We start from the raw sequence: 24,859 nt of genomic DNA on the forward strand, positions 1-24,859 counted from the left end.
TAATAACATCATTTTGAATTATAAAAAAACGAGCGTTTTTTTCTTCAAAATTCCATATTGTTGGAGAGTTATTATAATTTTAAGTGATTTAAATGTGACTATTTACCCATTATTGTTGAAAAATTTATCTTTCTCCTCATTTCTATTTTACAAATTCCCCTTGACTTGTTGTCAAAAATAAGTACATAATAAAATGAATACATAAAATATAAGATAAAAAGTTCAGATGTTGTTCACTGTTAAATTTTTCACTTGTTACATTTTTAAAAGAACTAAAGAGAGGTAAAAACTGCATACAATGCGAACCTATACATGACATAAGGTTATAATTTTATAACGTTTTAACGTTATAATTTCTTTACGCTAAAACTGTTTATTTATTACTTTTCATTGTGTCGCACATTCTGTAGTCTAAAGTTTAAAATCCCCCCCCCTCCAAGTACAATTGGTTATTTTTCAAATCTAGAAATCATTTCATTTCGTTACGTTTAAGATATTAATAAAATATATTAAGATAAAATTATAATATTTATATATTTTATATACAAAATGACATTTTTATTGACTTTTGGGAAGAAAAAAAACAATAATGAATGCGAAACAAACACTGGGATGTGAGCGAAGCGAAGAAGAGGCGGTGTCTTCTAGTCAAATAAAACATATTAAATACATATTTAAAAGAAACATATTTTCATATTCTTACTTTGAAAACCTCTACCAAATTAACGGATAAAAAACTTTATTATCAATGTTAAAAACCGTGTTTTTTCACACATTTAAGAGTCTTCATCGTTTCCGAATTCATATAGACAATTTTCATCATAATTTTCATAGACTAAGCAAAATGAGCCAGAGAGGGACAGTTAAATTATAAGAGAATATTAAACAAAACATATTTATAGAGATAAATATATGGAAAAACCATAAATATAAAATAAGTACAAGAACACAGATAGCTTCGTTATAACCATCTTCAACGTTTATTTCTAAATTCCGTATCGAAAATTCGATTTATTATGGAGGGTCAAATAATTTATATTCAAGGGACGCAGAAACATTAACGCTATTGAAATATGCAGAATCACTAAAGAGGGATGCGGGATGCGGATCATTAAAAAAATGATTGCGTGATTAAAGTTGCAGGTTTTACTAATAATCGCATTTCAACTTCTTACAACACACAAAGCAGTTTTGACAATTATATTTCTGCTTTTTCAGTATTGATCATAAGATTTTGACAGCATTCCTTTTTCCCTTTGCTTAAATATTTATTTATGATTCCTAACAAACATATTTTTCATTTCTTTTTAACACGGAATTTAATAATATATATTAAAGGTGATTATTACGGAACGCCCAGCATATACTTACATTTTTATAAAGTCACTTCGGATATTCTAACTGCGCTGAGAAAAAAGTATTGGCTAAACTTACCAGAATACGGTAAAATTTACCGTGTTTATGGCTGTATAGAAACATCAAAAAGCTCGGTTACTTTTAGAGAAGTGCTTTGGTAATGATTTTGATAAAATTAACTACATAATATGGTTTTATAATAAGAGATAAAATTTGACAAATGCGGTATAATTTGGTAATTTTTTCATGATACTTTAAAGCATGCCATAAAAACCCGGTTAAATTTACTATCCTGTATTGTAGTTTTTCATCACATTCAAACCTTCTATTCTTATTAATATTACAGGTTATGAATGCATGTCAGTGATAATCACTGATTTAAACTATCATTTCATGCGTAACAAAAAGTTAGTTATAAACTAGTCTCAAGAATTTTGATATAGTATATTTAGGTTATGTACTTTGGCAGAAGTTTAGTATACTTATTTTTGATTAAGGTTTTCAACACGAATTTACATGTTGATATGAAATAACAAAATGTTACAAAAGTTGAAAATATAATTGTTATTTTTATAAACAGATACATCGGAATGAAAATTCACAAATCTTCTTTTCTCAGAAATTTTTCATTTATGCATGAAAACTTTTCAATAAATAAAAGTTAAATATCTGATAAACTGAAAGGTTTAAAAACTAATAATAAGCATCTCAATACATAAATATTTTTAAATGCTTTTTTACCCGAAGATTAGGTAGAAATAATAGAAATTATAATTAGATTTCCAGGAATAATAATTAGATTCATATATAATATTTTGTCTAAATAACCCACAGTATTCGTAGTTGCAATTCTTCAAAGACTATTTTTTTTAATTTAAATTGACTACTAAAACAGAATTTAAATTTTAATAATCATTCAGTTATTTCAAACAGATGTTTTGCAGTGTTTTTCTTTCATTTTTGTGTGACTCTTTTTTTTTCCTTGTTTTTTTTTCAGTTTTAATTAATTCACCACGAAACCTCTGTTAAATTAGTCATGAGTCCATGCATATAAACATAACATTACTAAACGAGCATCTTACACAATTTTAAAATTAAAAAATATATCTTAATTCAAATCAAATATCAGGAAGAGTTTAAATAAGCAATGATAATTAACAGGTAACTATAATTAACAAAAGTGTTTAAAACAATTTTAATTTTTTAAGTTTTCACCGAATTCACCGAGATACACTCATTAGTGTAAACAAATACATATTATGTTAATCATAATATTATTATATTATCATCATTCGTAACTTTAAAATCAAAAGAAAAATCCTAATTTAATGGACCATAGCCATGTTTTTCTCTATTAAGAAAGTGCTTACAGATATTGCATAAATTATAATTTTTCATAAGCGTTTAGTCAAAACATTGAAGATCTTATTTTCATTTTAAATAGTAAGCCGTCGCTAAATTATATTTTCTTCAGAAGACCTAAATCAATGCGAATTCCTTCAAAAGATACGTATTGTAGAAATGGAAACATTTTAAAATGAACGGAAGTCTGATGTCTGAAACTCTTCAATTTGAGCGCAGGCTGTCCAGATGGCATCTGGATGCTTGAAATGATGAGGATGAAGATTCATCTTGAAAGACCAAACATCCGACGGACAGATGAAAGGATGCTAGAAGAACTCTATCAGCGTCCTCTCTTGCAAGATGAATTCTTTGATGACACCAGCGATGAAGTAAGTTTTTTTCCTGGTAAACTTATACTTTTACTACCTACGTATACTACTATGTATACTTCTACTTTTACTAATAATTTACTACTTTTGTATTTAGTATCCTTTAAGTTTGATATTCCGGTCAGTTTATGAGACTGTGACAAAAAACAATATCTGACATTTTTAAATTTATTATTTTGGTTAAATGGGGTTTCAGTATACACGGTAAAAAGCTCCGGTACTCAGGGTACCGGTACATTTTACCGTAAATTTTATTTTTACCAGACATGTTACGAAACAAAAAAATCTGATATACTGTAATTTTTACTGTAATAATTACCGTATACTCTAATTAAAAAATAGTGTAAAAATTGTGGTATAATATTTTACAGTAAAAAGGAATTTTATGGTAAAAATAGATTTTATGGATGATGTACAGTGACAGTACTCTAGACCGTAATTTGATCCAATATTTTTTTACAGCGCATAAAATATACTGCATTATAATTTGTTGTCAATATCGTAAACATTTAAAACCAGAATAGAGTTTAATTATTTAGTTAGAAAATATTAATTATGAGGATATATAATGAGATTTATTATTGTTTATATTAATCTTTTTACGTAAACTTTTTTCCCTACGATACTTGTAAATTATATTTTTTTACAATTATATTTTTATATTTTTTTTATACAATTGGAAAAATACTAAAAATTATAAGTACCAAGAATAATTCAATGAATGCTTATTACAAAATAAAAATTTCGAATAAAATTACGGTAAAAAGTACCAGCACATAGTGTGTTTAGAATTTTATAAATCTAAGGTTAAATTTGTGGGTAAAGAAATTAAATATTGTCTAGAATATTTTTCAGAAACAAAATAAAAAAGTAAAGGGGGGCATTTTTTAAATATTACAAGGTACAATTATAACGGAAGAGCAGTTTTTAAAATAGTTAAAAATAACAACGAATTAAATGGCTCAGTGTTTTACTCATTACAAAATAATGGTAACTGCATGTTTTTAAAATTATATTTATAACATCTATGTTTTTTTTTAAAGATTTTTGTTTTAGATAAAATTATGAAATATAATAGATTAATAGATTAAAATTGAGTTAAATAAGTTATTAAATAGGTAAAACTTAAAACAGTGTTTACAACAAAGCTATTCTCTAGCAAACGTTCTTGGCGTTGTTATAAAAGGAACGTTTATGAATTTAACCTTGTTCTTTAATTTGTGAAAATATTAGATAGTTAGACGTTTTTTTTTCTGTCGCTTCATTTGAAAAATAACTATTCGCCTTTCTCAATGTTTTGAAACTATGAGAACGTCTTTAAGGTGAATATAATAATATTAACTTCTAATTACGAATAATCCACACCAGTAAAAGAAGTTTTTCTTGAACAAAATAAATAATTTTTTAAGATGTTCATAAATTTTTGAAAGTTATTTGCAACAAACGAAAATTTATACTTTCTTATAAAACTATCTTTTTTTAAAAAATCTATACCATTTTTAAATATCTGGGTTATTTGTAGAAAAGATTAAGTTTAGAAATATATTTATTTATTTACGTATTTGATTTTTTAGATAAATATTCAAATTAGCATCTCTAAATTAGGTTACATGATATGAACACTTTTTTTATTAATTTCTATTTAATAAGGATTTATTTTATACTGTATCGCACCTAATTAATAGTATTTTTAGCAAAATTATTTTGACAAACGAATATCAGTACTTTTGAAAATTTTAATTTTATTGATAGGAAATTTTTTATGAATGATAAATTAAAATTTCATATTACAATGCAATCAAATCCTTTCATTTTAGAAATTTTAAGCTTATTCATGTAGATATCATCTCATTTATATAAATAAATTTCAAATTAGCAAATTACTCGTTTCAATTCGCAATTAAAAACACGAATATATTCTTAATATATTTATGAAAAAAATATTTTACCTTGAAGGACATTTTTAAAGAAACAGCGAAAAAGAATAGTTTTGAAAAAAAATATTGGACTGCTTAGCTGTCTTAAACAGATCTTAAACACAAGTTAATTTTCTGAATCGTTATAAAAAATATTTTAGTAGAATAAATTTTTAATCGGAGAAGTTATTCACTACACATGCAAAACCCTTTAAAATAGATTTACAATTCATAAGGATCTAACCCTAAACGCTAAAGATAAATGTGGTGTGTTCATATTCTCGACAAACTTTAACTGACCATAAAATTTTTTCGTTCTCGAAAAACGCAAGAATAAGATGGATCTAAGATATGGGAGAGAGCTTTCTATTCTATTTATAATCTAGCACTAAAGCTGAGAGGAAGGTTTACATATGATCTTCTTTGAGGTAGTTTGGCATTCTGTAAGAAAATTCTTATAAATATTTTCTTAATATTTGTGATGGGTTCTTATATTAGGAGAGACTGAAAACTAATTTTATACTAAAACAGAGTTTTACTCTATCTTACTAAACTAAATCGCATTGTATGATGCCCATATTTAAAGAGTTTTGGAGGAAAATAAACATCGCCTACGCTTATGCATTATAATTTTTTCTTTGGATTTTTTAAAGCCTATTTTTAAATACTTTATTCTCATATTTTACGAGTTTATGCTAGAAAAAAATATATAAAAAGGCTTTTCTCCAAACGCTGGAATTTATAATTGTGTATATAGGGGAATGCTGTAAATTACTTGTTCTTAATTTAAACTTTAAGTAGCATGAAATCGCTTGCAAATCAGATCATAAGACACATAAATCGAATTTTAAGGTACATAAATCAAATTGTAAGATTCATAAATAAAATCGCCATGTATTTAAATTGAATAAAAAGTAAACTTTTATTTTTTATTGCAATTATGTGCAGAATTTAACAGCCGGGGGAAAAGATGCCATTTTAAAGATGGTGCAAGTAGAAAATAGGCTTCAAAATTTAAAAATTTTAAATTTTTTAAATGTTAAATTTTTTTAAAAATTTGAAATACAGAGCAATTTTTTTTAAAAATTTATTTTAAAAATGTTTATTTTGTTCAAAGACAAACTTTCATGTGATCTAATCAAGAAATATAAGGACGTTACAACGTATAAGGACGATGCAAAGTTTTTTAAATATTCTTTTCGAAAATGTTTCTTTCATTAGAAAACAAAATTTCATGTGATCTAATCAAGAAATATAAGGATGATGCAAAGTATAAAAAAGATGCAGCATTTCTTTAATTTATTTCAAAAATGGTTCTTATGTACAAAAACAAACCCTCATGTGATCTAATCAAGCTATATGAGGACGATGAAACGCTTAATGATAACAATGGAATTGATGAAATTTTAAAATAATATAAAACTTAATAAAAACAATGCAATAAAATACCGTGTATTAACAATGTAATAAAATATCGTGTTAAAACAATGCTATAAAATAGCGATTGTAAGATAGCCTGGTGAACTAAAAGGTATGTTAAGAGCTTCTCTCATCAGAGTTGATAAGCATCAAGAAATTCTTCCTCACAACGGGCAAGAATCCAAAACAAGAAAAACATTATCATGAGTATTCATGCAAATGTTACAAAAACTTGATGATTATAGCAGTCTTAAGCATTAACTTTCTTCAACATTTATTCTATTACTGTTCAGGTTCTGGTTCAGCATCACCAATTAAGCATTAGTGTAATGTACTATTAAAACTTTATTTCCATTTATTCAATTTTTATTGGCATAAGCGTTTTAAAGGCATGCTGGTTATCATGCCCCACCATAAAATTTAAAACCATATTAACATAAAATCAAAAGCACTTTTAGTTTTTACATTGTGAAAAGAGTTTCTAAAAGTTGAGAAAAATTGTGTTAAAATAGATCTGAAATAAAATATCGTCGAATTTGAAAACCCCGCGCATTCAAAATTGAAACAGCATATACTCGCTTTTCAGCTAAATATATGGTCTCAAAAGTGAAGTGGAGGGGAAAATGTGTGAGAGATGTTCGTTGGCAGATGGCAGGATTCTAATCATGCACTTCCGGTCTCAGTAGGATGCTTTATCCACCTTAATTGTACTATACAATCCAGGGAGAGTTAAGAAACTTTATATAGTAGCCGCTACAAGGGCACATCATGTAATACTATTACCCAACATTTCGCAAAAGTGGTCTGGAGGGAGAAATATATAAGAGAGATGTCCGTTGACTCACGCCCGGATTCGAATCAGGGAACTCCGGGCTCATAGTAGGATGCTTTATCCACCATAGTTGTATAACACAGTCCAGGGAGAATTAGGAAATTTTATGCAGTGACCGCTACAAGGACACATCATGTAATATTATTACCCAACCTTTTGCAAAAGTGATCTGAAAGGAGAAATATATGAGAGAGATGTCCGTTGACTCACGCCCGGATTCGAATCAGGGAACTCCGGGCTCATAGTAGGATGCTTTATCCACCATAGTTGTATAACACAGTCCAGGGAGAATTAGGAAATTTTATGCAGTGACCGCTACAAGGACACATCATGTAATACTATTACCCAACCTTTTGCAAAAGTGATCTGAAAGGAGAAATATATGAGAGAGATGTCCGTTGACTCACGCCCGGATTCGAATCAGGGAACTCCGGGCTCATAGTAGGATGCTTTATCCACCATAGTTGTATAACACAGTCCAGGGAGAATTAGGAAATTTTATGCAGTGACCGCTACAAGGACACATCATGTAATACTATTACCCAACCTTTTGCAAAAGTGATCTGAAAGGAGAAATATATGAGAGAGATGTCCGTTGACTCACGCCCGGATTCGAATCAGGGAACTCCGGGCTCATAGTAGGATGCTTTATCCACCATAGTTGTATAACACAGTCCAGGGAGAATTAGGAAATTTTATGCAGTGACCGCTACAAGGACACATCATGTAATATTATTACCCAACCTTTTGCAAAAGTGATCTGGAGGGAGAAATATATGAGAGAGATGTCCGCTGACTCACGCCCGGATTCGAATCAGGGAACTCCGGGCTCATAGTAGGATGCTTTATCCACCATAGTTGTATAACACAGTCCAGGGAGAATTAGGAAATTTTATGCAGTGACCGCTACAAGGACACATCATGTAATACTATTACCCAACCTTCTGCAAAAGTGATCTGGAGGGAGAAATATATGAGAGAGATGTCCGTTGACTCACGCCCGGATTCGAATCAGGGAACTCCGGGCTCATAGTAGGATGCTTTATCCACCATAGTTGTATAACACAGTCCAGGGAGAATTAGGAAATTTTATGCAGTGACCGCTACAAGGACACATCATGTAATATTATTACCCAACCTTTTGCAAAAGTGATCTGGAGGGAGAAATATATGAGAGAGATGTCCGCTGACTCACGCCCGGATTCGAATCAGGGAACTCCGGGCTCATAGTAGGATGCTTTATCCACCATAGTTGTATAACACAGTCCAGGGAGAATTAGGAAATTTTATGCAGTGACCGCTACAAGGACACATCATGTAATACTATTACCCAACCTTTTGCAAAAGTGATCTGAAAGGAGAAATATATGAGAGAGATGTCCGTTGACTCACGCCCGGATTCGAATCAGGGAACTCCGGGCTCATAGTAGGATGCTTTATCCACCATAGTTGTATAACACAGTCCAGGGAGAATTAGGAAATTTTATGCAGTGACCGCTACAAGGACACATCATGTAATATTATTACCCAACCTTTTGCAAAAGTGATCTGGAGGGAGAAATATATGAGAGAGATGTCCGCTGACTCACGCCCGGATTCGAATCAGGGAACTCCGGGCTCATAGTAGGATGCTTTATCCACCATAGTTGTATAACACAGTCCAGGGAGAATTAGGAAATTTTATGCAGTGACCGCTACAAGGACACATCATGTAATACTATTACCCAACCTTTTGCAAAAGTGATCTGAAAGGAGAAATATATGAGAGAGATGTCCGTTGACTCACGCCCGGATTCGAATCAGGGAACTCCGGGCTCATAGTAGGATGCTTTATCCACCATAGTTGTATAACACAGTCCAGGGAGAATTAGGAAATTTTATGCAGTGACCGCTACAAGGACACATCATGTAATACTATTACCCAACCTTTTGCAAAAGTGATCTGAAAGGAGAAATATATGAGAGAGATGTCCGTTGACTCACGCCCGGATTCGAATCAGGGAACTCCGGGCTCATAGTAGGATGCTTTATCCACCATAGTTGTATAACACAGTCCAGGGAGAATTAGGAAATTTTATGCAGTGACCGCTACAAGGACACATCATGTAATATTATTACCCAACCTTTTGCAAAAGTGATCTGGAGGGAGAAATATATGAGAGAGATGTCCGCTGACTCACGCCCGGATTCGAATCAGGGAACTCCGGGCTCATAGTAGGATGCTTTATCCACCATAGTTGTATAACACAGTCCAGGGAGAATTAGGAAATTTTATGCAGTGACCGCTACAAGGACACATCATGTAATACTATTACCCAACCTTCTGCAAAAGTGATCTGGAGGGAGAAATATATGAGAGAGATGTCCGTTGACTCACGCCCGGATTCGAATCAGGGAACTCCGGGTCATAGTAGGATGCTTTATCCACCATAGTTGTATAACACTGTCCAGGGAGAATTAGGAAATTTTATGCAGTGACCGCTACAAGGGCACATCATGTAATACTATTACCCAACCTTTTGCAAAAGTGATCTGAAAGGAGAAATATATGAGAGAGATGTCCGTTGACTCACGCCCGGATTCGAATCAGAGAATTCCGGGCTCATAGTAGGATGCTTTATCCACCATAGTTGTATAACACTGTCCAGGGAGAATTAGGAAATTTTATACAGTGACCGCTAATAGGACACATCATGTAATACTATTTCCCAATTTTTAGGGACCGAGGGTGTGCGGTATTGGTCCTCGTTAAACTGTTCTACCGTAAAGTGCTCGACTTCGCGTGCAGGTTGTCGGGCTACCGAAGCGGGGGTGCCATCCCCTCTGCAAAGGATGAAAATTGTGATGGCATTTCTTTGGATCATCCTCAGGGATGTTTTCCAGACCGTCGCCAATAGCCCATTGTGCAGCTCTAATGTGAGGTAAATGAACTACAACAACAACAACAATATACCGCACATAAGGAATTTTATGTTATGCAATAGAATTAAAATATTTAAATAAAATTATTTCAATATATAACTAAAATATATGTACAATATCTAATTAATAATAATTTTATGATATAATATAAACGTTTCCTTTTGTATTCTTTAGCAAAATTATGCATTCAACACAAAGTATGTTAACATTCAATGATTAATGATAATTAATAAAACTACCAAAACAACAAAGTATATTCTCAGTAAAATCTTTCTAAAGCTATACTATAATAAATGCACCATGAATCATTTTGCGCAGTTTTCAAAAATATTTAAAATGAAAGAATCTTTGAATTTTGAGATGAAGTATTTGAAATTCAGTGGCTTACGTGAAAAAATATTAAGTAATAACACATTGCCTGATATCTGTGCCCGTTTTTCAGGACTCGATCTTTCAAAGGCCTTAATATAAGTCCCTTGTAATTTTGATCCCATTTAAAAGACGTAGACAACACCCGAGCTGATAACCCTACTTTTCCCAACTTTCCTCCACAACCGACAAGACTTAAAGCCACGACAAATTCAACGTTCCCATTGTTGTGTTTGTATACCGGATATTAAGTCGGATGTAAAGTTCGAATTCCCAACCTCAGCTCTCTTTCACTTGTAACTGATATATTTAACCGAATCTGCCAATAGGCAGAAGCTTAAGTTAAACCATACTTCCAAATTATTCCGCTGAATATAAAAAGCATTTTTGATAAAAAATACCATGATTTCTGGATGGAAAGTTGGATAATTCTGTATATTGTGCAGCTGTCCAGCTAAAATTTTGGAAACACGCAAAGTATGTCTTCGGAAACAATACTAAGGAAATTTCTGATGTAAAAATGAACACCTGAAGTACAGTGTGGCTTACCACTATGTTTACCCTAATCCTTTCATTTCTTCAAAATTCACTTTGAAATTAGCTAGTTTGATGAAACTTTATTTTGGTTATGACCTAATAAAGTTTACCAATTTTGAGAACTTTTCAAGTTTAAGCATATTTTTGTTTTAGTGTTACCATATAAATAATAATTATAACTTAATTTTATAACCTAAATTTAGAAATGAATTCTGCTAAGATTAAAAAAAAAAAGAATCGATGGCAATTCCAAATGCAAAATTCAATAATATAATATCTTTAAAAAATATCTAAGTTTTAAACTGGTCTTAGCTATAATGAACATCATATGAAGTCCTTATTTGAATAGTCGCCAAAATTTGTATTTTGTAATTCATAGTTTTAAAGTCATCTAAGTGTACTTATTCGAACTAATTTGTGTAGCCTACTATTTGGCAGCACAAATAAATCAAACTTGCTCTATTTTTAAAATAAGATAGAAATGAATGGTCCAAGCTGTTTACTCCATGTTCTTTTAAAAAGGGAAGTGCAAAATTAAGAAGTACAAAAATTTGAGACAATTTCACTCCATGTTAATATTGTAATACAGGAGTTTCCAACTTACATGTGGCCGGGGGGCACGATTAAAACACCAGCCAAATGGAGGGCCGCAACTTTATCAAACTTTTATATAGGTCTCTTTTTTATGTTTGAAGGAACATTAAATATTACTGTCATATTTTCATCCAGTTGTACAAAACAAAAGTATTGAATTACAAATTAAAATAAGAAGTAGATTTTTAAAAATATTTAATTACATATTAAAAAATTCTGCCTACAACAACTTTAATGTGCACCTATGTATTAAGCAATTAATGTGCAACAGATATCTAATTGTTAAGATATAAAACTTTAAAAAGGTTGGTGTTAAAACTTACATAGTAGCACACAAAATGTTCAATGAGAGAATTGAGGTTTGTCTGCCGCAACCACCAGAGAATAGAAATTTACATTTTAAATTTTAAATTTACAGATGTAAATAATTTCGTCCAAAATGAGGGGTTTCAGAAAGTTAGATCGGAGAATTTCTTCGAGAAAATTTCTAATGCGAATATACTAAATTATATATACAAATACAAAAAAAAAGGAAAAAAAGAGCAACATACACGATCATTTTTGTATTTGTATAAAGACTTTCTTGGATTCAAAACCTGAGAAATAAATTTTTTTGCACAGTTAGTAAGTTAAATTTCACAGAAACGAAGAAATTAGGTTTTTTTTTAACGAAAAAAAAGTATTTTAAACCCATATAGATTTTTTATGAAAATTGTCCACAAAAAAATTACAACTAAAATATTTAAGTTCGCGGGCCACAAAAAAGGCTTCGCAGGCCACCAGTTGGTAACCACTGCTGTAATATGTCTAAAAAATAGTGTAGCTCAATACGCTTCGATATTACTTACAATGTATGATTTAATTACTTCGACAATTTTTCTTTAAATTGGAAAATTTATAGCAGACAGGCTGAAGTTTTATTGACACAACAAACAAACAGTGTTTTTGTATCATTTTTTACTCCAAGTTCATATATATTAAGACTTATAACACCATACAATCTCTCATTATATATAACACGATGAATCAACTGTCTGTTAGCTCCAAGTTAAACAACAGAACTCCCTCTTTCTATGTCTATAAATACAAAATTTGTCCAAATGCCAACTTTTACCGATATCTCAACAGGATTTGCCTTGTAAATTCTTCCAACTTATCTTAATTACACCTTTCCCTAAATGCCCTTTTCATTCCAAACTTCAGGTGAAACATCAATTGTTCCTTCGAATCTTTCATTTCTGCGGACCACATGGAAAAAGATTCCTTTCTTCAGGTTGTTAGAGAATGAGAAACATTCCAAAAAGGGGGGTCCGCCTCGTTTTTCATTTTTTGGAACGTCCTCACAGCGAGCGAACACCTCCTGAAAATCGCTGACGCAAACCTTAAATTAACCGCGTAGGACGAAAGTCGGTTTTTGTGGTGTCGGTGGCTTATTCGACAGTACCGACGGCTCGGTCGTTCGAGCCGGGTACTTTATCCAATGCAAATTAAGAATTCGAACGAGTGTGTTGTTTAGAATTAATTTAATAATAGTTTGCAAATTTGTTGATTGACGAAAATGTGTTCCGGGATTATTGATGTCAACCTCAACAGGGATGCACCGTCCACCCCTTGGGGATTCAGACTGCATGGAGGAAAGGACATTGGTTTTCCACTGGTCATTCAACGAGTGAGTTTTATTTAGTGTAAAAAGAAAGTACCTCTAATATTTTTTAAATGAAATCGGTTAGCGTTGATTTGACCTTCATGGGTCGTGATGTAGTTGACGACCTTCTTTTGTCTTAGTAGGATTGTTTGGAATTGGTTAATCTGTTTTCACCCCCGTCATCTAGTTTAACTTCTTTATGCATTGACATTGAAACATGCGGAATAATAAAGTTTCTTTATTTTAGTACAAAAATTTACTGTTAATAGTTATCATAAAAATTCATCAATATTGGTTGAAAAAATTTAATATTGTGTGAATAATTTATTAATGTTTTAAAAGAAAGCAGCTTATCAATTTCATTTAACAACTAAATTTTGTAATTACTCAGTGTCAAAATATATGTCTTTCTATTTTTAAATACCAAAATTGAAAAAAAAAGTGATATATCCTCCATGCACTTCAAGTTGTCTGATATATTCTATATCTAGCAAACACAATGACATTCTGATTCAGTGACAAAAAATATCACCCTGAATAACTTTTTCTCTATGAATCGATTTTTCGGGCACTAAATGACTATGTAATAATTTATATAATTGATCTCAGTTATGTTAATTAATTAGAGTATGGAATCAAACACAGAAGAGTACGTTCTTTGAATTGTTTATTATTACATATTTATTAATTTATTGAATTTTTATTAATTTTTGGTTACTAATTTTTATTATTAATTTTTATTATAAATTTTAATTATTAATTTTTTAATATTTATTACATTTTTGTCGATTGATTTGGATTCTTTATTTTTAAAATATGAAAAATTGCCACAATCAGAAAAGCGTGAGGTCATTTGTTAAGTTAGCAGAGAAGTCGGACGTTTCGGTTTCTTACTATTAATTTTCTTCTTTTCGTACTTCGCAATATCTCTTAACAAAAAAAAAAATCTTTGAACACAGTTATAAAATTTACTTCTTCAAAAATAATTTCATTATAAGAAATGATTTTTAATATTCATTGTTCATTACTATTTTATTAAATAAGCAAAATTTTGGCAGTATTTTTAAATTGTTATGTATACCAATTTTAACGCGATTTTATGCAGTAGAATTTAAATGATAAAATCCAAATTTTGAATTAAATACATTTAATAATTCATAAGTTATAAAATTTTGAAAAACAACAACATATTTTTAATTTTTCGAGGATTATTCAATTATACTTTTATAAATTTTGATTTTGTCATTTAAAATTATGGTTTAAAATGAATTATGGCAAAAATGGTATGGTCATTTAAAATATGGTAAAAATTTGTATACATTGAAATTCAGTAAGATTTCTAATAAATAATCATTGAAAAATGTTTTTTATGAATTTATCATTAGACAAATTATTTTCATAATATGCGCAAAAATTTTTCCGAATCGCTTAAAACGTTCTCGAGTTACTTTGAATTAAACAAAAATGAAATTAACATTAAGGAATCCAAACTTATCAAATATATATATATCTATATTATCGAATATATATATATATATATATATATATATATATATATATATATATATATATATATACATAATTAAAACTGTTGGCTGAGTAATTACTGAATAAAATTTGCGAAAGATGAAAGAGAATTCGCGCGTCTATTCGTGTAGAAGATTTTTTTAACATTTATTTTGTGAAATGCACGTTTTTTTCACTTTTCAATAAAAATACTTGCAAACATACTTACTGTAAGAAAAGTCATCTTACTGTGAAAATATAGAAATTTAAGTTATTAAAATTCTAAGAAAATATTGTATTACACTCGGATGAGCAATAATGTATTTTGTAAAAAAATTCCAGACAAAGTTAGGGTAAAAAATACTTGGTGATGGTACTTTTTTTCCGTAAAATCTATTTTTACTGAAGCATGTTACGGGAAAAAAATCGGATATACTGTAATTTGTACAGTAATAATCGTAAAATAACTGAATACCTCTAATTAAATAAATTTGAATTAAATAACTTTATTAACATTTAAATATACAGAACAATATTTAAAGGCAGAAATAGATTTTATAGATAATGCACCCAAAGTGCTGTTACTTTCTACTGTAATTTGATGCGAAATTTTCTACAGTGTAGGTATTTTGAAAGATAAAATAGTGCAAACTTTCTTAAGCCTTTATAAAATAAGTTGCTAAATAAACCATAGTATAAAGTACTTAAATTTATTAAGTACGATAACATGGATCAATTTCGTAAAAAGTAATGTGGACATGGTTCAGCAAACGTGAGTGATATTATGGTTCAACTGCGCCATATGCCTAATTGCGTTAGCAGTTTCGCATTTAAGGTAAGGTAATGGTTCGAAAAAAAAATTCTTTTCCTTCCATAGAGATAATGTTAAGGTTTATACTTTGTTTTTCCTGAGCGGAGAAGAATAATCTGGTAAAATAACCTTACTTTATCGTAATGACACTAATGGTAAAAAAACATGTTTCCAGTAATGAAAGTCAAGACATATTGTTTTTAAACCATTAATTTGATAAATATTTTCATACGAAGAGAAAATGGTTTAAAGAAAATTTTGATTTTTAACATTATAATTCTAATTGTCCCACATTTAGTAAAAAACTGAAACTGAAAAGTAATTTTAACCGAATAAAAGAAGCTAATTAACCATGCTCTAAAGTATCATGAGAAAATTACCAAATTTTACCTCATTTACCAAATATTATCGCATATAATAAAAAAACATTTTTTATTGTTAATTTTACGAAAATCATTACCAGAATGCTTCGATAAAAATTACCGATTATTTTAGTGTTTCCATAAAGCCTAAATTGTTTGCATAAAAGTGTTTCCATAAAAGCATTGTAAATTTTATCATATTCCAGTAGCCTTGACTATACTTTTTTCTCAGTGTGCTAATTTAAAATAAAATTGTTTTTAAACAATGGCACAAATTTTGGTCAAACATTGAAATTGGTTGGTTTTGCACTTTGTCACAGATTTATCTTACATCAAAAAGTTGCTTTAATAATTTTGTTAAAAAAATATAGATTTTCCAATTACTAAATAGATGTTCCCTTTCAGTAAAAAAAATTTCTCTTGAAGAATTCAGCATTCAAAATTCCATTGTAACTGCATACATTTTAAGTTGGAAATGGAAGAACTAGTTAGCAACAAAACACTTGGAAAAGCTAAGGATATTTTAAGATGCGAAAGAGAAAAATCGTATTACCTAATTCATTAAGCAAAAGTAAATAAATGGAGAACTGTGTAATTGGCAATGACTAACATTGTCAGACAGCTGGTCTATTTTCTCTTTCTTTAAAGAGATTCTAAAATAGGAGGCTCAAAATTAAATTTACTTCCGTAAACATTTTTTTACGTAGATGATGGGGTATTTATACATTTTTTTTAAGGTAATAGTGCATTTATAGGTTTTTTCACGCAGATAATAGGGTATTTATACATTTAGATTATAAGGTATTTATATATTTTGTGTAGATAATAGGGTATTTAAGCAACGTAGATAATGAGCTATTTATACATTTCTTTTGTAGATAATAGAGTATTTATATATATGTTTTTTTACGGAGATAATAGTAAGAAAAGGTAAACTTTTTAATCCAAATTCGAAGTTTTTGTTCTTTAAAAAGTTGCCACTGTGGTCATATATATAACAAAAAGTTTTCAGTCAAAAAAAAAAATTATGTCACCCAAAAAGATCCTAAATTTATTATATGTGTCAAAAAAACGTAAATTTTATTTTTTAAAACTGCGTAAATTTAAAAAAAAATATTAGATTTTAAGTTCAAAAATGTAAAGTTTAAAACGTAAAGTAAGTGTAAAAAAATTAGGGTTAACATAGCATTCCATTTAAAAATTTAAAAAAGTATTTTTTTTGTTTTTTTTTTTGTGACAAATAACATGCTATAGAAGTTAAGACTAAAATATACATTAACAATAATTAAAAAAAATTTCTTGATGTAAATGCTCATTGCCAATTTTTACAATTTTTTCTAACTCTCCTCATCAATCATAGCCTTTTGATCTCTTGATAAATTTTAACCACGTATCTGTTTTATTAAACCATTGTTCAATAATTGTAATTTTGCATTTGTTGCTTGTAACGATGGCACAGTGGTAAAATATAACCATATTTTTGAAAAAAAATTTGTGCTCTTGAAACAAACTAAAGCAACAATGACGATGAAATCTATATTAACTGAAATTCAGAACTATTGTGCTTTTACGATTTATTTATTTAGAAACTAATATATTTTGCCGAAATTCTTTTGTAACTAAAAGTTCTAAAAAATATATAAAAAGACATGTTTCTTGACTGAAATTCAGTTTTTGCGATGTTCACTTTTGGGTGAATTTTTTTTACTCTGCTATTATTTAGATTGCCAGAAATTATGATACATTTCAAACAAGATTTGGGAGTTTTATTTTTGTATAAAAATTTACTACCCAAGCTGATCATCCAAAATAATGCAATAGATGATAAAAATATGTATTGACAATTAGAATTCAAAAATGCTAATAATTATTTATATGATTTGAATAATTATTTTGTTAATTGACACCAATAATGCTCTGAAATAATTCGAAATCAACATGTTTATAGATGTCAATGCTAGATTTTAATGCTAGGTTTATAAATAAAAAAACAAGAAATTTTAAACTTTACGACTTTTTAAAATATTAAGAAAACTATAAATACATAATACGGTTTACATTTAAGTTCTCAGTTATGCTTCCGTTCTACTTCTCCCGAATTGAAAGAAAAAATTCCCGTTTCGTAGTTTATTTTAAATCTTCGTTTTTAAAGTGACTAGACGAGAAGATAAAAATAAACTGGAACGTTATTTACGTTAAAACAGTTGTTCTTTTTGAAAAATGGTGTTCTAAAATCGTGCAATAAAATAATACTCAGCATATTTTTATAAAAAATTTTTTTGCCAACTATGAGAATTGAGAAGGTTGACTTCAGCAATAATTTTTCTCCCTTCTTTTTCAGAAATAAAATATCTTTATTTTTGTTTTTGCTATTTATATGTACGTAAAGTTACTTTTTTACTAAACAAGTACTTAACAACTAATGTTAATATGATTTACTTATGTTAAATATTTATTAAGCAAGTAATATTAAATTTCAATTAAATATGTTTTGAGTATATTTTTAAAAATGCAATATTTTAGAAAAAAGTGTTTAGTCTTTTTAAAAATAAATTTAATAATCTTTGATTAATTAATTTAGTTTTATAACTCAAGAACATACGGTCTCTTCTTCGTTTTTATTCGCAAAATATCAATAAAAAATAAAACAAAAATAAAGTGTTATTCATGTAATTTAAATTTATATTTTTGAAAAACCTTTATTCAAAGCTGCAGCAGTTTTTCAACAAAAACAATTGGAAATTATTTAATAATTTTAATGATTTTCATTAATATGAAAATCTCATAAAATGTCACACTTGCTAGAAAGTATAATTACTTTTTTAAAATCCGCTTAATGTATTATTTTTTTAAATCTCATATTGAAGACTAGGTTATTCTATTCAGGATTCAATCTGTACAATTTAAAAATAATGCTTTGGCATTCTAATGTTTTTCAATACACTTAATCTCTTTAAGAATCTCAAACTGCAACTTTCAATATCTTCCAGGCAAAAACCCATCAAGGAACACCTTTCAAAAAATTTGTACAAAAAGTTCCCAAAATATTAATGAAAACCATTTATTCTGTCAAATTTACTTTTTAGTCATACATTTTTTACTAAATATTCTGTAATAAGAACTATCATTTTGAAAACCAGAATTTTTGGTAAACCGTTACCATGAGCACGGAAAAATTACCAAATGAATAATTTAAATACCGTACATTTTGGTCTTGTTAATCAGAATTATAGGAACTTTTTTTACCAGAAATACGGTTACCATACAGTACGATAATTTTACTAGATTTTTTAATCACCGTGCTAAAAATTAATTTAAATAAAAATATTTTATTTTCCGCTAAATTTAAATTTGTGTAAAAATCGTTTTCATCCATTACCATAAGCGTAAAATAAAATTTCTATAATTTATTGCAATATTATTTAAAAAAACATTAAATTTTGAAATAAACGAACTATAGTTATATTATTTATATCACAGAGAATGTTTAATAGCAAACTCTTTGCAAAAAAAGCATAGAAATAAGAGTTGATCAAATTTATCTGTTTTCAATATTAATATTGAAACATTTCCTGTTGAAATTTTACTCGTATTTTAATCATAACTGTTTATTTTTAAGTAAATAACTGTGAACTAAAATATTACTTTGATAAATATCTTTTAAATTTAAAAAAGAAGAAGAACATTTTATATTCGCGTCTAGAAACGGCAAAAAAAATATGTTTTTCTTTAAAATACTTTTTCAAAACTAGCACTTTACTTTGTATTCGGCCTTAAAAGATTTGCTTTTTACGAAGAAGAGAATTTTAGAAACGAAATCTGAAAACGATTATTATAAGTATTAAAAAAAAGAGCTTAAGGTCTTTAGAGTTTTTTCATCCCTATCAGAGACGGGTATCTTTTCTATTTTGGTCTTTTTTATCAAACAACATACATACAACATATTTTTTCTATGAAAGAAAATATTTTCTACACAATTACAATTTACCAGAAAAATATAGTTTTATTTTTATTTTTCATTTGTTACGTAAGTATAAATTATTAAAAAAAACTATTTAGAAAACTATTCAGGACAAGCATTATATTATTGTCTGCTTAAAACCCTGCAATTTGAAAGCCTCACTGAAGTCTGATTAAATTGCATTATTACTTTCAGATTAAATAAAATTTATTTTTATTCTATTTTTAATACTTAATTCATGTAAAAATTTTGTATAAAATACGTGTAAATTTCTTTCATTTTTTAACTTTTGTATTTGAATCGGAATTCATGTGTCGTATTAGTTTTGATAAAAATCACGTTATGAAACTATTGCTTTGAATATTGAAAAATTTTTATATGTTACTTGAATTACTAGCTTTAACAGTGTGATATAAGGGTGTTTTGGTATATTAAAAACTGTACGTAGGGTAACTATTGAATATTAAAATTATTGGTATAAAAGCATACTTAAATTTGAATTTCAGGTTTTGCATATATTTAACTGCTAAAACTTACCATTTAAAATTAAATCAGTCAACTAAGGGAAATATATCTTCTTTTTTTTTCTTTTTTTTAAAAAAAAAAAAAAAGAGTTTTGATGGAAACAAGGATGACATTTTTTCAATAACTTTTTTTCATTGAATAATTTTTTTACTTAAATTATAGAGTGGAAAAAAAGTAGCAGCATAAAAATTTAGAGTGACAAAGAAAGTACAGTGAGTGATACTTACTAGTGTTTATTATTATGGTTTATTAGTTTATCTTCTTTTTTTTTTAATGGCGGGCACTTGGAGCTACTGTCCATTGGCCACAGAAAGTGCCAGAACTGCTAATTCTCTTTTCGTTACCCAGTGGGCACCTGTGGCGAAGCCACGGCGGTGGAACAGCGTCGCCCATGTCACACTACCACAGCCCGTTTATAGGGCGGGTCACATTCACACATTCACACACAAAGGAGAAAGGACATAGAACACAGATAGAGAGAAAGAAACATCCATGCCTTGCCCGGGATTCGAACCCAGAACCTTTCTGATGCAAGGACAGTTCCCTGCCCCCAACACAGACTGGTCGGCAGTTTATCTAATATATATGATTGAACTTTCTTTAAAACTTTGATGGCAACAATTGCTTTTATTAAACTTTTATCTAACGTATATCATTTTTTTTATTTTATCTTATGACTGGCGTGGAACAGCAGACGGAATTCTGAGTTTAGGTCTACCATTGTTCAACTCAATAACCTTGTAATTTTGAACCCAATTGAGAAGACAAAGGAAATTTCGGATCAAGCATTGGGAGAAATTTGCCCTCGTTGAAAATGACCCGGATTTGCTTTACATGGAGAGGAAAACCTCCCGCGGTTAGCCTGACGGCAAGGGGACTCTAACCCATGATCCGCCTTCCGCTAAGAAACTTTTACGTCAGAACAGCGGTGTGCGGTCGGTACAAGCCAGGCGAGGAATTCGTATCGACCAGCCATCTCTGGGATTCGAACCTGGAACACTTCATTGGGAAGCGAACTCTTTATCTCCTGAGCCATCACGGCTCAACATACACTATTTTTTTTATTTTTATTTAATTACCGACGTAGAACAGCTAACCCAATGTTCACGAGCACCAATGTTTAACTCTGTAGGCTTGTAATTTTGAACTCAATCCAGAGAACAAAGGAACATCTGGATCAAGTATTGGGAGAAATTTGCCTTCGTGGAGGACTTTTTGATGAAATCAACCCGCATTTGCGTTACATGGAGAGGAAAACCACGAAAATCTCCCACAGTTAACCTGACGGTTAGGAAACCCTAACTCATGCATGTGTAAATGCACCGCTGCAGTGATAAAATATGCGCTATGCGTCAGACTAAATTTTCGTTTTCTGATAACCTGGCAAATGTAAATTGGTTGTTAAAAGGCATAATCTCCGAAGTTATACTGTTTAAATCAGTTAAAACTAAAATTATTTGTGGTTGAGAAGATGATGTACAGAGATATATCTATATAGTTGGAGTTTTCATCGTTAAAATTAATGCTTAATGCTTAAACTCTATATTTAACTCTATGATTATTAAACATTAAATTGCTTAATATTTAGCTTAAAATAAAACATTAGTAACTATATTTTATTTTTCATAAAAATATTATGAAAGAAAAAATAAGGAAACTTAATTTTATCAACGTTTTTATCATAAATAAATTTCATCGATAGTATGTTGCTTCTTCATCCTGTTTTTTTCTTTCAGATTTCAACTTTAGAGTTCATAAATTTAACATTTTTTTTTTAAAAAATTATCATTGAATGAGAGGAATGAGATGCCACGAATTTAATAAAATGTACACGGGGAAAATAATTCCGGTAAAATTAACATATTGTATTATCATATGATATTGATATTTCTAGTAAAGAAACATTCTGGTAATAAAAACCAAAATATACTGTATTTAAACTATTCATTTAATGATTATTCCCTTAATATGATAATTCCTTACATGATAATCCCTTAATATGATAATCCCTTAATATGATAATTCCCTTAATATGATAATGATGATCCCTTACCCGTATGATATTGGATTATTGCAAATACTGGTTATCAAAATTATAGTTTTAATTACCACTCCTTCAGTAAAAGTTTCACGACTGAAAAGAAAATGTAGCCGAAAAACAGGTTTTTATGTCATGCTCTAAGGTATTATGATAAAATTACCAAGTTTTACCACATTTGTAAAATTTTATCACATATTATAAAACTATATTTTATTGTTAATTTTACCAAAATCATTACCGAAGCATTTCGGTAAAAATATCGAGCATTTTGGTCTTCTCATAAATCCCGAAACACGGTAAATTTTACCATATTTTAGTAATTTTAATTCCGCTTTTCTCTCGGTGTAATATTGTTAGAACAAATTCTAAAAATATGTACATGTGCTTTTTTATATTTTTTTTAAAAAAATGCTGCAATCAAAAGCGTTATATGGCTCAGCGTTACATATTTTATTTTCTTGTACGCTGTCACATTATATTGACATGAAATAATAACAAGCTGACAGATAAGTAGATAGTACAGTCTGATAGCAGGTAATTTTAAGTTCAATTTGGAATATTGCATTTAAATCTCTTTATTTTTATTGTTCTCTAGGTGTTTATGGGTAGTCCATCGGATGGGGAACTTCAACGAGGGGACACCATTCTTCAAGTCCAAGGCAGAGACACTGCGGACTTGACTCACATGGAAGCCCACGACATCATTAAAGCTGCTGGCGTTCGATTGCAGCTCCTCATTAGAAGGTCGGACATGTCTTTTTGTGATCTTGATCAATTGTATTTCATAAGAATAGCGCTCTTATTCCGTAAACTTGTAGAATTGGATACCTGCAAAGTGATGTCATCGTAGGTAAATCGTGGCATTTGTCGATTCAGGCCCCAATCAGGTTCAATACACACGCATGATGTCGTATACAATTAATAGGCTTCCCTTTTTTTCGAGTTGCAAGTACGCGATTAAAGAAAATATAAAAGAAATCTGAGCAAAACAGTTAATTTTTAGAAAGGAACTTTCATGCTCTCTTTTATACCTCCATACGCAGCTTAGCACTCAATTCATTAAAAAGCCTCGACTTAACTTTGAACCATAATACTTATTTTTTATTACTGCAACCTGAATAATGTTGTAAACTGAAATACGTTTACGTTCTAGTATAATCATAGAATTGTGTAAGCAAGTTTAAGAAGCATAATATTCCAATCCAATCCTAGGTTCGTCCAGCCATCATATTAATTTTAAACTAGTTCATAACTATTATGGATCAAAATTGCCAACATTGTAACATATTTTACCAACTGTTCATAAATTCAGATCTAAAAATTTAAAAAGAAAAATGCACAATTGTTACAAGTATAACCATAGAATTGTGTAAGTAAGCTTAAGAAGCGTAATATTAAGCATAATATTAAGAAGCGTTCGTCCTACCGTCATGTTAATTTTAAACTGGTTCATAACTATTATGGATCAAAATTGCCATCATTGTAACATATTTGACCATTCGTCCATAAATTCAGATCTCAAAATTTAAAAAGAAAAATACATAATTGTACCACAATTGAGCGTGCTCTATGAGGTCTTGTTATTTCGCATTTACTAATCAACATTTGTGCAGTTTCTTCTTTTACTAAGTTAATTATTACTTGAAATATGTAATTAGTGAAATAAAAATTAACAGAAATTAATGATGAATTCATCATTAGAAATATATAAATTACGCTCACGAAGATTATTTCGATGAATAAAAAATACAAGCTGGAAATTACCAGGATGTTAATTCTCGCAGATGAAAGACTTCTCACAGTATGATTAGTAATAGTTAGTTGTTAATTGATTAGTGTGTTTCAAGGAACCTTATATCATGAAGATTGTAACAAAATAGGTAAAGATCCTATCAGTATATAATGCTAGAAATCTCGGAAGAAATGGTTAAATAACAATTTTTTTTATTGTTATTTTACCATATTCAGGCAAAATAATCGAATAACCATAAATAAGATGGTATTCAAACTATTAACTATGAGACAAACCGTTTCTTATCTACTTTCGCCCAATAAGGTTAAACAATCAGAATTTTATAGCACCAACTAGACCCACTTAATGAAGTCACTTAGTTTGTTGCAGTTGGGTACATATTTTAACCGAGAGAGTAAATCCGTCAATCTTATGATCGCTATAACAGAGTTCGAGTCACAAGGGTTCGTTGACACCACAATAGTTCCTCCACTTTCTTCAACACATGAAGAGTTTACACTGTCCTGCATTCCCCAATTTATGACTCTGAACTATTAGAACACGATACTCTCTTTCACGCATGTATGGCAGTTGCATA

At 29.4% G+C, this 24,859-nt stretch overlaps 1 protein-coding gene across 1 annotated transcript in view; it reads left to right on the plus strand.

Annotated features, from left to right (window-relative positions):
• Positions 1-2,921: 2,921 nt before the first annotated feature.
• The window catches only part of LOC107444519 (uncharacterized), a 41,453-nt gene continuing 19,515 nt past the window's right edge, over positions 2,922-24,859 (plus strand). Inside the window, exons 1-2 of the mRNA XM_087151804.1 lie at positions 2,922-3,089; positions 23,125-23,273. Of these exons, the coding sequence (XP_087007930.1) occupies positions 2,958-3,089; positions 23,125-23,273 (281 nt within the window). The 5' untranslated portion in view covers positions 2,922-2,957. The remainder of the gene's footprint in view (positions 3,090-23,124; positions 23,274-24,859) is intronic.

Source organism: Parasteatoda tepidariorum, chromosome 9, assembly GCF_982258835.1.
Source record: "Parasteatoda tepidariorum strain Cologne lab strain chromosome 9, Ptep-v5.0, whole genome shotgun sequence".
Classification (NCBI taxonomy): domain Eukaryota; kingdom Metazoa; phylum Arthropoda; class Arachnida; order Araneae; family Theridiidae; genus Parasteatoda; species Parasteatoda tepidariorum.